Below are 14,130 nucleotides of genomic sequence, written 5' to 3' on the forward strand. Positions count from 1 at the left end.
ATGGCTATCTTTTTGGCAAGTAGTCAGGGATTAGCCTTTAACAACTTCCTTTCAGGTCATCCTTACTTTAGACTTACTGCAATGTTTACAGTCTAATCAATGACTTGAGAAGCAACCATGTGTTCGGATTAACAGCGGCGCCAAATTTGAGGTCGTATTCATTGTAATAGAAGTTAAATTGTTCTCTTTTTTTTTATACACTTTTTGTTTTGTTTAATGAAAGCTTTTTCTTGTAAGTGTTTTCACAAACTTGCTCATTGGTGGATTCATTTTTGGTCACTCTAAATATTATATCAAAGAGTACAGCACAGTCCTGCTCTTTATGTAAAGTACCATTGAAACCCTTTTATTTTGATTTGGAGCTATATGAATAGAAATTTGATTGGTTGATGTAAACTCTTTGTCACTGTGATTTATTCTGTTCTGAATCATTTTAAAGATGGCTGACGATTTTAATCGTTATAAGAGTGAGTTTTTAAATAGTCCATCATTCATCTTAAGTGTTTCAGAGGAGGTGATCAGATTCTATCTCACTCAAGTAATAACGTGCATGCAGGTGTGTTGACAAGTCTGATCTTGTTAGATAAGTGACGCCTTATATCAGCGAAGGTGACTAAGAGCACGTGGTAACTATACAGTCTGTTGTATGCCACAGGAAAGTGTGACGAGTCACCTGCCTCAGATTGTCACATCACTGCACTCTAACAGGGCTGTCGTGCCTTCACAGCTTAATTGAAGTGATTTCAGGTGTTTGGTTAGACATGTGACAGACAACGGAAAGTGTCTTGACTGAAATCCACCACCTTCTATAAATACTCCTCCCCCAGCTGCCCCCGCAGCCTGTGCTTAAACTCAGAGAAGAGGTAAGTGTGACACCTAGTGGCCCTAAAAGAAATAACATGTTGTATTTTTAACCTCCTTTCACGAAGAAAGTGCATGTTTATCATCCCTGATCAGTGACACGAGAGTGTTAACAAAGCATAATTAGGGTTGCTTTCATGAATCCATCATGGTCATTTGAATAAGACCTTTTGTATGCAGAAACATGCACACTCAATGACTCAATTATTCAAAACCCAACCTTAATTCCAGACATACATGACCTGGTTTCTGCTTTCCAAGCCAAGAAAAGAAAATGACTTTGTCATGTGTGTTGATTGCAGCTAAAAAATATCTTGTACTTGTCATTTAAAACCATAAATCCTGAGGCCAAAGTCAACAGGGGGTTAAAACGTTTCTGTGCTCCACGATCTTGGCAGCTGAAAGGCACACACTCCATATTGAACTCCGATGGAGCCAAGTGTCCTCAGACTCTCTGGTGGAGGCTGAAAAAAAAAAAAACACAGCCTATCTGAAGAGATTGTTTTCACAGTATGCCGAAAACTAATTACAAGCAATAAATTAATTTCACGCTACTGCTTTGGAATTAATTGCATCTTCACAGAAGTGACTGGAAGTGATGGCTCAAGCAGCTCTGATAAGGGCGGACACACAAACGGGTCTATTGAATTATAGGGCTTATCACGGCCATTGCTTTACATAAGGATGGCCGTGATAATCCGTGAAGAAATGATCTAAAACTCAGTTTTGCTGTCCTTTAATTTGCGGCTAAGGTATTTTGGTTGTGCTGCTCCCCATTACACACTCAAACACACACCATATATTGTAACAACTGAGCTTGCTGTTTGGCGCTGTAGCTCTATACAGGGTTATTAGTTTTCCACCTTCTTCAATCTAAATTAAATTCTACGTAGCCTTATATAAGACTGAGGCCAAATAAGGCGTCGCTGTCAAAATCTTCCCTCTTTGCTCCTCACTTTGGACTCACATGATACATTTCACACCCGTTGAGTAGAATGCAGCTATAAATAAACTTTGAGCCAGATACTTTTTTTTTTGCTGTGGAAGTTTTCCTAGGTCTCAATGCTCTGTCATGTCATCACTGTGACCAGTCTGTTAGTCAGATATTCCCTTACAGCACAACAGGGAGCACACTCTCACTTTTACGTCATGATAAATATCTGGCTCAGGGTTAAATACAGAGCAGGAAATTCTTTATTAAACAAAAGAGCTAAAGAGTTGGGCTCATTGCGGCTTTTCATGCCAGGTTTTGAGTGTACCAGTCATACACAAAGGCCTTTATTTCTGCAGAGAATCCTAATTAATAGGAAAAAAGACTGTTTATTGTTGAAAAAGGGGGTAATAGAAAGTCCCTCACTGTGCTTGGAGTGGAGATATTTTGGGTTAACTGCTTTCTTTCATTATTTTTAAGTTAAGTGACTTTTCAAGATTCTCCTAATTGGCCCCGGTGGGATTTATGAGCAAGAACCTTTGATGTTCACATCTCGTTCACATCCTCCCATAATAGTGACAGTGTTATTGTAATCTGTGCAGATAACATTGTTGTATTTTTTAACAAGATTCCAGCGTTTGATCGCCTGAGAAGACTATTTCATTCCAAGATTTAATCCCCTCTCCTCCTCGCTCTCTGCTGTCATCTTTGATACTCATCACCACAATCACATGACAGATGGTCTTTTCTCAACCTTATAATTATATTTCCAGGTTCACATTTGGAATTCATCACAATAATGCATGTTGTGTGCATCATCCTCACAAAGGTTGGTGTATTATTAGCTTTTTTTTTGTACTGTCTATAAATTAGTAATCCATCGGCATGAGCATAATGAGATCACAAAGTCATTGGGGATTTCAATTTGTATTTCCATACATTTGTTACACAGCATTATTTATTCATGGAGGTATATGCATAAAGTAACTTAGCTTGTTATCTACAGAATTCCAGGTTTAAAAAAAAAAAGAAAAAAATCATCAATAATTCATCCAGTGACGATGATTGGACACTACAATGAACTTCCTCCTATACTGGAAAAGCCGTTTTAAAGACGACAGCTAAGAAATGACTGTTAACAAAATACAGCAGAGTTATAATGAAGCTCGAATTTGGGTCAGCTTTAGCACTACTGGCACTGATAAAACTGGATAATTGCAGGAAGGGCCCAATGACACTCTGCCTAAAAGTGCACCAACTTGCTCTGCAGCAGAGGTAAACATTTGCTAATAGGTGGAACATTGTGCCCTTCATATTATGTAATCTAAGTGCCACACCCAGTAAATCATTCACCAGAGTACTCACAGACCGGGCACAATGAACAACTGTGTCTTCTCCAGTGTCTCCTGCTACCTTTTTGTATAGTACAAGGAAGCTTTGTTTTTTCATTTTTACCTGTTAATGTTTATATAAAATGATACTGTAACATGAAATGTCAGCTATCAGCTAAACCTTGTGCATATGCTTAGGCTACGGATTTACTTGGAAATGCTTTATCCTGTAAAAGAAAGATCTCCTTAAGATTACTTAACTTAGAAATTGCACGTGAATGGGAGCGTCTGATTCCCTTTAATTAGCTTACTCAAGGACATTTCATAATCAAGTCAATTTCTTGTTTGTGGGTCATTATTGTATTCAGACAGTTATAGGCTGTGCCAGTATCACCTCACTCCTCCCTTTCACGCCCTTGTGCTGACTTTGACAGGATTACTGTCTGTATGGTGCAACAACCTGCGAGCTAAAGCTACGCCCAACGCGCTCGAGAGTTGCTCTGGAATGTGTTTGCACAGATAATTACTGTGTGATTTGGAAAACCAGGAGAAGACAGTCAACAAGCATTTCATTTGAAATTAACCACTTTGGATGTGAAACGTGTACTGAAAAAAGTATTTTTGTCTTTTTTTTTTAATGTTATTTATTTTTCTTTCTTTAAAAAATATATACAAAAATTAAAATTTAGCTAACCTTGAAAAATTACTCAAACAAATATTTATGGTGAGAAAAGACTATCAACAATACCATCAAATTACCCATACTTATCAATCACACACCCTCCACTTCACTTATAGAACAACTACCATCACGAAAAACCAGCCTCTGCAACCCTCTGAAAGGATAAGCAGGTACAGCTGATGTATGGAGGGTTAAAAAACAACAACTCTAAAGGCAAGCAATACATCATACACAACACAAACTATGTACAACTCACTGCATATGCATAGTTTTCAGTGCAAAAGACTTTTACCAAAAAAGCGGGGTTGGGGGGGGGGGGGACGTACAACAATAAGCAATAGCAGAGCAGTGCGCACACATTGACGCCACCTGCTTGTTCTTTTCAGGGGCAAACCAAGCATTCAGATCCCAGGCCTCTCTACATCCTGTCCTGTAGAAAATAAACACCCTTATTTCTGGGCTTCATTGTTCATGTCTTATTGCAGACTTCTGCCAGACTTTTGAACTTTGGTCCGAGAGTGTTAATGAAGTCAAGGTTATCATTGTCTCCGTAGTCACTGCAGCATCCCACAGAACCGGCCTGAGAGCCTGCCCCCTCGTACCCGTAGGAGTGTATGATGTCTTCAGCGTACCGTCCGTCGTCCTCCCTTCCCAGATAGGGCAGTTTCTGCAAGACAGGGAGGAAGGGGAGAGGAAGCGAGTTATTACCTGACGTTGCTATGAGCGGGCTCAATACAACACCATGTGATAGCACAAAGCAAGGATATGAGTGGCAGTCTGATATTACACTGAAAACAAACACCTCGCCAACAAGTTAGAAAAAACAATATGTCTCACAAAGAAGTTGAGAAATATTAAAGTGTACCGAGGATACTATCATGGCTTAGAGAACATGATTATATTACACATGAGGCTTTCCTAAGCTCTTACAGACAACAGTTATTAAACCTCAGAGAAAAAAGTGTACACATGAAGACATACTTCATTTCTACCACTTTTTCTGCCAGCTTCAAATCTAAGACATCTTTTTTTGTCCTATTAAATACATTAAAAACAACAAGAGAACTAATTGAAATAACTATAAAGCAACTTTACCTGTTGAAGGTAGCGTCCATTTGTTTGCCAGGTTTGAAGAAGAGATGAGTCCTGGGCGACGAACCTGTTGTCAAAGCCCACACCACTACCAAGCAACTGACCCCCGTTGTGCTGTGAGCCATACTGGCTATCATACTGGCCAGAATAAAACTCGTTTGTTTTGACACCGGACGTATACATCCCAATGTCTTGTGTGCTCATGCCTCCCATGTTGCTGTTGCTAGTGGTCCCCTGCCATCCTGCATTCAGCCCCTTGACTGAGCCCTTCACTGCAGCATCGTTAACAAAGGTTGGAACATTAATGAGACTTGCATCCTGTAGAGCAAAAACAAAAAAGAACAATCAAGCACTGCAAAAACATGATGAAAATAATAAATAATAATAATAAAAATATATTTTTAATATGCTAAGATATGAGCCAAGGCACTGTTTTCATTATTATGTCCTCACCACTTCCTCCCCTGGGGCCTCAGTGTTTGATTTAAGCAGGATTCCTCCGCTATCTCCCACATCCTCAAGCTCCATCTTCTCTCTCTTTGTCGCACAGAAGAAGGCGAGGAGTAGGCCTGTGACAACAATGCAACAATATCAGAAATTAGTGCATACAACAAGTGTATTTATGATACACAGCTCTGCAGGTTTGGAGAGGAGCATCATCCGAGTTAGCATAAAGGCATTATACAATGTATAATACTACATCTGTACCTAATACACAATGCATAATTCAGCGACAAAACCTCTTACTTTCTATCACTCTTCTTGAGCTTTTACACATGCATGAGGTCAAAATTCCTGTTTCTTATCTACACAATTCTGCTTGCAAAAAATATACTGTAACAGTGGGGGTACTCACAGAGCAGAAGGAGGAGGGCCAGCGGCAACAGCAGAGTCAGTATAGCCAGTGGCCCAAATGACACAGAGCTCTGCTTGGCCAAGCAGACGCCATTCTTGCACTGACAAATCCTTACTTTGGCTATCTGTGTTTCGCCAAAGCCCTGCAGATCTTTAACCTCCACAGGAACATTGTGTATCCCTGTAGGAAGGTCTTTCAGGTGCTTCAAAGTAGCTGCTGTGTCTAAGGAGGAAAAACATGTGTTCAAATTCTGAGGAGATTTCAGTTGTCCAAGAAATAACAATGCTTTGCAAAACACGTTAAACTTGAGTAAGCAATACAATATAAAAACATAAGAGTATGCAATATTCCATCGTAGTGCTTCAAAATCTGTCTTACAAATCAACATGTACCTTTCATGTCCCTAGCACATACCAGGTAGACACATACAGATAAAATGACTGGCAACAATTATTGTCCAAAATAAGATTATCATATAAATATATCCTATCAATACATTTGTTGCCCATAAGATTTATGTAAACAGCACTTAAGATACAGTGTCAGCATTGGACACAGGTTAGTTATTCAATTGCAAATGTCTCTCAGGATATCATTACTAACTCAAGAATTTTCATGTTTGTATTCCTCTAAGAAATAGAGGCCATTAAACATTCTCCAATGCTGGAAAGAAACATATTAAGAAGTACCATTTCTAAGAAGAAAATCAAGAAACCTGTACTGTGCAGGAATTTTTTCCATTGTCTGGAACTTCACTTTACCTCATCATTTCAGGGTATATCATGTAGTTTTTGTCCTGTATTATCATTTGAAAGATGTATTTACAGACCATAAACAAAGCTGTTTAAATATGATAAATTCTTGTAGTTAACTGCCCAACTGCATTAAAAGACCTACAAGCTACGACATAAAAAGAGTACTTAGATGTGTCAGCATAAATAATAAAGATCCATTAATGTTAAATGTTTCAAAACTAACTGGAGTAAGTCAACACTACGTACATTTTGATGATGATATTTCCTTATTTTAGTAAAGTAGGATTTTAAAAACAGGACTTTAAGTTGAAATAAAGATGGTTTAAAGTTGTGTTTTGCTTTATTCACTTCAATAAATCATGTGAATTATTTTCCTACCACTGCTAATATTGGTAGCAGCATCAAAATCATATCAGTCAGGCCTGCTGCTGGGTTTGTTTGCTTGCCAAGAAATACATCTGTTGCAAGTTTCATTGAGTTAATAAAAAAAAAACATGTTTGTGAGACTGTGAACTCATAACTAGAAGCCTGATTCTCCTATAAAAATGATTCTACTAAACTACATGCACATATAGAGCAAATAGGTACCTACCATTATATCGTGTCAAATGCCATTTGCCGTCACTATTTTGTGGCAAACTAAAGGTGAAGGGGGAAGAAAAGGGGGGCTGGTCTTTGTCTTCAGCCGTAACCAGCACGGAGCCCATCTCTCCCTCCTTCTCACACAACACCAGCTCGCCAGTGGGGAGTGTCGGCTTGTTGTCGTTGTCATCTTCCACCACAATGATAACTTTTCCTGTGCCTTTCTTGTTGCCTGAAACACATTAGAATTTCATTAGTATTTCTGTTGAAAAACATGAGGGCAAGCCAAAATTCAAATGCTGACAGGATTTTTGGGAGAGGATCCCAAAGTTCACTGTAATACCACAGAACTGTGAGTCATTTCCAATGACTAGTCGCATCACATCTCGTCAACAGGTGTTCTCAGGTTAAGACAAAGCCGGGGGAAGTTTGTTCAGACAGATACTGGTGAGGGTGGGGCTGGACTTCTTAATGACATTTGGCTCCGGTATCAATGCCATCAAATGGTTTGAGGTTAAATGACAAGTACTTTAAGGCGTCTTTTACGGTATGACATGCAGACGAGACACTTTTTCAAACCACAACTTCCTTTGTAACGACATGATGAATAATTTGCCTAACCCAACAGAGCCAGCCAGTTTTTAAACAGGTTGGAAATGTGAGCGAAGAACCCCGACTCTGTGTCAAAGCCTGTGATTTATGATTCAGTGATGTTGCAATAAGGTTCAGCCAAGTTATGGAAGCATTGGAGATACAATTTTATTATACCTCTTTTGTGATATAACTAACCCTCTTGATTTCTGCCTGTTTGCTCAAAGAGGAAATAGAAAAGAGAAGTGCAGCATTAACAACAAGCTACTTACTAGCATCAACAGCTGTGACCATGATGCTGTATTCTCCATTCTTAACAAAGTGTGATTCTCTGTCAATGGTGTTTGCAACTCTCAGCTCCCCGTTATCTTTGTTCATAGTGATCCAGGAGGCGGGATCTGCACCTTTGAAGTACCTGAGAAATAATGAGACAAATGCTTGTGTATTAGTATAACATCCCTGGATTTTGCAGTGAAAGTCTGCCCTCTAGTGTTTAAGAGGAGTAACAGAAACTTATGTTGGGGATTTTCTAAACAACACATTTCTTTTAGTCTAATGTAAATAAGATTGTTTACTTAATGCCGTTGCTGCTCTTGGTCTCTGGATCCAATGCTGTGTAAGTTCCTATCAGTGTGCCGTTTGGTGTGTTCTCTTTGACATTGTAGCGGACTGTAGGAGCTGTGAATTCTGGGCCCTCATCGACATTTTTGACCGCTACATTCACAGGGATGCTCTGCCACGTAGCCGTGGTGCCTTGTAGGTCAGGTACATTACGTGCCATAATCTCAAGATCAACTTTTGGAGACTTTTCATAATCCAAGGGCTGTAACAACAGGAAGAGAGTTCATTGTAAATACAAGTCTTTTGTCAGTGCTGTGTTAAGTTTCCATTATAACAAAGTCTCTATATCATATTGAAAAGTAATATTATTTCTTCTTTATTCTAATAATGATAATAACGTGGAGTCTTACCTTTGTGACAAACAAAAGGCCTTCATTTGTTTTGGGGTCGGTGTCAATTCTGAAGTTGCCCTTCTCGTTTCCTTTAGTGATGAGGAATTTTGAAATCCAGTTTGGTGTGTTAACTAAATCCTTATCTTCCACGGGAATTCGAAGGATAAGTTTTTCACTTTCATTCTCTGTGACACTGGCTGGATACTGAAAGAAGGGGTGGGGGGGGAAAGTTCTTCACTTACAAGACAGCAACATTTTTAATTTAAACAGTTTAAAAAAAAAACCCACTGCTTTACAGTGTCTATATTTTTTGTAAACTATGCAGTTTAAATGTGATTGTCACAAATCATTAAGATATTATCTGAAGCGCATCATTGCACATCACTTACGGAGGATTTAGTAAAAGTTGGTGGGTTGTCGTTGACATCAGTCAGAGAAATTGTTGCTGTTCCTGTGGTGGATAGACCATTGTCTGCACCGTTCATATCTTGAATCTTTACTATCACTTTGTACTTGTCCTTCACCTAAAGATTAAGTATGACAAAAGAAAACAACATTTAAAACCAGGATAGTGCATTTGTATCATCCATTTTCAATTTTTTCACGTTGGAGTAAAATATGAATATATTAGTGCTCACCTCTCTGTTCAGGGTGTTAGTTTTTGTGGTGATGACGCCTGACACTGGGTTGATGGCAAACTGGTCTAAGTCAGTCAAGAGAGTGTATTTGATTTTGACGTGAAGGGTTCTTTCTTGGTCTCTGTCCGTAGCATTCACCATCCCCACAATTGAACCTGTGGTGTCATTGAGTTAATTATACTCCACCTTGAAGTCACATTCTGTAAAATGACAGGTTTGTATTTCATATTCCTTACCTATTTTGCTTTTCTCTGGCACAGTGAAGTCCAGACGGTCTTTGAATTCTGGAGCATTGTCATTCACATCATCAACGAGTATTTCGATGTCTAAAGGAAAGTCTGTCTCTTGATTTGTGAATCTGTTGAAAACTCTGGTCGTTATCTGTGAAGAATGGCGTCGAGTTAACAAGGTTGACGCAAAGAAAATGCAAAGTATATCAAATGAAGATTCACAGTCAGATTGTGAATTAAAATATATAAGGTTATCTTCACTTTAATATCAAATTCTAGCAGTCAAAGAAACAAAATGAACAGTATGGCCTCACACTTATTCCAAAACTTAATATTTTAATCATCTAAAGATTTGGCTTTCAACTTTTGATTTATATTTCTTAGTTTTATGTGAAAGAACATACAATTAAATATTAAAAATGCAAAATAACAAGAGTCTTTTAAATTATTTGGAACGTTAGTCTATTGTTTATTCCAGGCTCATTTCACACTTACCACAAACTTTGGGTACATCTCACGATCCACTTTCTTGTGCACAGACAACATCCCAGTGTTCGGATTAAGAGAGAACACTCCCACTGGAGGCAGATCCACACCTGGTCCAGTGAAGGTGTAGTACACTTGCTGATCAGATGCCGAGTCTGACACAATCTAGAACAAAAACACAAATCATTTTGGCTTTTCGAGTCAAGGAAACACTTTGGAAACAGGTCAAAGAGGACAAAAATGAGAGGCACATTCCAAAAGGCGACCTCAAAATGCAGGTGAGATCAAAGCACAGGAATTAATCATCGCGAAGAGTCAGCCAAAACTCCTCTAAGAACAAGGTGTGTCTGGGTGTGGGAATAAAATAATCTGGGGGGGGAAAAGCTTGCAAGTACAGCAAAGGGGGAAAGGAAGAGAAGTCGAGGATTTAAATCGTGAATAAAGCTATGAAGAATTATTAGTCATTTAGTGTAATGCTTATTACATAAAATGCAATGTCAGAGAAGCTTTTATTGTATATATTAGGATTACCTTTTCAATCTCTTTAGGATAAGGGCCATCATCATTCTCCAATATGTTGAAGGGAGGTGGGCTCCAACGCCTTTTGAAGCGCCTCAGAAAGACTTGGTCTGTCTGCTGTAACATGCAGGAAAATCCATCAAAAGTCTGACCTTCATATCCCTGCCATTAACGCAAACAATCTTGTTTAAGCTTACCTTCTTTCCTTGCATTGTACTGTCTAAAAGGCGCACTGCAACCATTCTTTGCTGGCCACTGTTGTCTTCAACATACACATAAAATATGCGCCCTGCTGTGGCTACTGACAGAGTAGCTGCAGCTTCGACTGTACCATTACTGTATATTCTCAAACTTTGATCGTATACAGTGAGCTGTATTGACTTGGAGTCGCAGTCGGGAAATTCCACTGAGAATAGAGAGAGCGAAAGGTGTAATATGGTTACATAACAAAGACCATGGCATATTGGAAACAGTTTAAGATGTAATGGAAGAAGAAACTGTTGGGTAAAAAAAAAAAAAAAAGTTAATGAGGAAATAATTGGTATATTAGCCTACCTGTTGTGATATATTGCCCAGCCGAAATGGTGTGTGGCACGTACACGTCCAGAGTGCTCGGGATGTAACACGACTCCACACCGGACAGGATCTGAAGTAGGAAATCAACCTCCGAGTGAGTTTTAAATATCGAATAAAAGGGCTGTTCATTTAAAGAAATAGGCCCCTTTAATATTAAATAGTTACATTATCCTCCTCAGTACTAATGGGAAATACAATTAAAGTCTAGTGTTACATTTGAAGCGCCAAAGAGTTTTCTTTGAGTAGCCTCCAATGCATACACAGGGAAAGTGGAAGCACTTACCAACACCAGGAATATGTTGAAAATTAAAACATTCGCCATTTTTGGAAACCCTTTGGCGGCCTTTGAAGTGCCCCGCGCGAGGAAACTGTACTCCAGCGAAAAGTTTGACGTCCGGTTAGTGACAGGAGATTGATTAGTGTCGCCGTAGAAAAAAAAAAGTTTCAACTGAAGGTACTCGTCTCTTCGACCACTCGGGCTGTCAGGAGGACTTTGTTCTGAGTGTCAGTCGCCACCGACAGTGAGTCAATAAAAAGAAGACACACCTTTACTGCCCCACCCAGCCTGTGAACCTCCCTGGGAAGGCGAAGCACCTTCAGGGCAGAGCTCACTGCGTATTGTGTGTTGCGTTCGTGCTGAACAAGTACATTCCTACATGTTGGTAAATATGTGTCGTATCCGCCAGCAGGGGGAGCATTCTTCCTGCTAATTTAATCATTTTCAGACAGTTGCAAAGTCCTAAAACAAAGCTTGACACCATATAATTTTCCTTGGAAGACACATTGTTGTACCATCTGAGATTTAACGGCCTATAAAAGCATAAATATGTGAATATTTCTGCTGACTGTTGTTGTGTTGTTTTTTTTTGCATCTGTCCATCCATTAGATAGTCACTTGTTTGTCACTCTTTTTCAAAAGTATCTTTCTGAGAAGCCTCTCCCAAACGACCAATGACCCCTGCCTGCTCCTCCCTCTCTCCTCTGCGGCTTCACTGAAGCATTCTGCTCAGAGGAACAGAATCGGGCTCCTCACTTAACGCCACAGGAATGTGTGCTGAATAGAGCCTGGTTGTGGGGGAGGCTCTGCTCCCACAGCGAAGCATTCACTATCTCTATAAAATACTGATAAAGAAAAAGTAAGAGCTGTCAGAGCCACTAACTCTTGGCCTCTGTCCGTTAGCACATGACGTCCAGTTTGGAACGACTGCAGTGGAGTAGATGTTGTTTATACATTGATAGGAAGTCAGCCTGCAAACAGGAAAGGTGCAAAATGTCAGGAAGACCGAGCTGCTGTGAGTCAAGGGTGTGGGCATAATGAAAAGTCTTGGGGCTGGGAGTCTTAACAGGGAATTAACTGTCACTCCCAAGATGAAATATTAAAAAAATATCTATTAGGATTCATTTTTGGACCTAGTGCATATAGGTTTGAACAGATAAGCCTATAGGTTCCTATTTATTCTCATGGTGACACTAAGTCTGACTTTACCCTCCCACACTGTCCATTTATTGTGGTTATAGAAGTTACAACAGGTGTTTTAGTCATTGAAAATAACCAAAGCTTTTCTTCATAACTTTCCTGCTGACTGGTAACAATTGGAGAAAGTCAGAGGTGAGTAATTTCTCAGGAAGACTCTTGACACGACGTTTTGTCCCGCAAAGAATATTTTTTGTTGTGAAATCAAAACAAATGTCTATGCAAATTGGCTGCATGACGACAGCGTCCCCTTTCTGATGCCAGGAAGCGCCGCAGGGCTCGTGACAGATGTTTTCAGACAGCACATTAACAGTGCGACAGGGGACACTTCCCGTTGTTCACTTTGTGACGGTGACATGTACAACCTGGGGGCTTAGAAAGTTTTTTGAGTGTCCCCAATTCAACTACTCCACCCTCCTCTCCACTCCCGTTGAACAAGTGCCAGCGAAGGAGGCAGGGAGGGGCATTCACGTCATGTGTGAGGGCTCGTATTCGGGTGAGACAAATTGCTCACTGGTGTCTGTTTAGAAAAATCTTGTGACTAATAGCTATGTGATTATTAGTGTGTGTAATCTTTCGACACAGGGCATACAGTACTGAGATGCATGATACCAAACATTGTGAAGTACTTCAATTACCAGGTTTGTTTATGGTTTTGGTTGGCACTTCTACCTGGAACACTCAACCACAAAAAGTCCAGCAATAAATATGTAATTTTCAATATTTACATACGGCCAATTTAATTTCCATTCTTGCATATCATTTTTTCTTGACACAACTCTATGGCTATTATTTCCCTTTTTGAATTCTACTGCAGTATAGTGAGAGGAGTTTATCTTTATTGATAAAAATAAAGTGGACAAGACATCGGATGCACCTCTCGATATTTCACAATCACATTTGACGTCATTCCAAACCACAGGTTCCAGAAACAGCCGTAAAGTTGTTGAAACTCAAATAAAGAGATCAAACTAAACCAGCCATTATAACCCTCATGAAGGTGAATGAGCTGCTTGTTATATTGAAGGAACTAGTTTAGGAACTTCAATAAAAAAAAAATGAGTAGGCACAATTCAGTCTGGACCTTGATTGTCTTTATTATTCTCTTGATGGAGCTCTCACCTTGTCTTGAAGTGGATATACTGTACTGGTGCATGACTACTGGTCCTCTATTTATTTGTTGGTCAAAATAGCCCTTGTGTTCTTACCAGTACACAGAGCAGTATTGACACAACTGATGCATCCTACAAAAGCTGTTTGGTCACTTAAACTGGACAGAAATTTGACACACCCAGCTCAGGTAACATGCCTATTGCCTAGTAACAAGCTCGCTCTGCTGCACTTCCAGAATGTACCAAACACTCAGCCTGTGCTGGTCCAGACACATCAGTAAAAGTGTTAGTTTCTGCAGTTCTGGTGTATTAATCATTTCTGGAGTGTCACATATCATCTTAGTCCATCATAATGTGTCATCAAAACCACCCATTCACCTTTGTGCTGCTGTTAGATACTGATATCACCTATGAACAATAATTGATTACTTTAATAGGAATCCCTCTCACTGGGAGGGAAA

The 14,130-nt window shown here is 39.5% G+C and overlaps 1 protein-coding gene across 2 annotated transcripts; it reads right to left on the reverse strand.

Annotated features, from left to right (window-relative positions):
- Window positions 1-2,703: 2,703 nt before the first annotated feature.
- On the reverse strand, window positions 2,704-11,688 carry dsc2l (desmocollin 2 like). Of its 2 annotated transcripts, none has more exons than XM_065954093.1 (16): window positions 11,367-11,688; window positions 11,063-11,153; window positions 10,705-10,913; window positions 10,520-10,621; window positions 9,998-10,153; window positions 9,509-9,653; window positions 9,273-9,427; window positions 9,024-9,158; window positions 8,653-8,838; window positions 8,257-8,504; window positions 7,954-8,096; window positions 7,101-7,322; window positions 5,754-5,975; window positions 5,351-5,466; window positions 4,901-5,215; window positions 2,704-4,472 (listed from the first exon to the last, which is right to left on the reverse strand). In XM_065954093.1, exons 1-16 carry the CDS (start codon window positions 11,403-11,405, stop codon window positions 4,275-4,277), a joined length of 2,682 nt encoding a protein of 893 aa, XP_065810165.1. In that variant the 5' UTR covers window positions 11,406-11,688; the 3' UTR covers window positions 2,704-4,274. The 2 variants fall into 2 exon arrangements, with proteins under 2 accessions (XP_065810165.1, XP_020491022.1); XM_020635366.3 differs by having other exon boundaries at window positions 10,520-10,624.
- Between the last annotated feature and the right edge of the window lie 2,442 nt (window positions 11,689-14,130).

Source organism: Labrus bergylta, chromosome 4 (assembly GCF_963930695.1).
Source record: "Labrus bergylta chromosome 4, fLabBer1.1, whole genome shotgun sequence".
Lineage (NCBI taxonomy): Eukaryota > Metazoa > Chordata > Actinopteri > Labriformes > Labridae > Labrus > Labrus bergylta.

What these genes read in the sequence shown, in the direction of transcription:
- dsc2l (XM_020635366.3), bottom strand. Translation starts at nt 11,405, where the DNA reads ATGGCGAATGTTTTAATTTTCAACATATTCCTGGTGTTG. An exon ending in TCAACATATTCCTGGTGTTG is followed by an intron (nt 11,154 to 11,366) that starts GTAAGTGCTTCC and finishes TTCCTACTTCAG; the next exon opens with ATCCTGTCCGGTGTGGAGTC. An exon ending in GGTCACAGCTGTTGATGCTA is followed by an intron (nt 7,323 to 7,953) that starts GTAAGTAGCTTG and finishes AATGTGTTTCAG; the next exon opens with GCAACAAGAAAGGCACAGGA.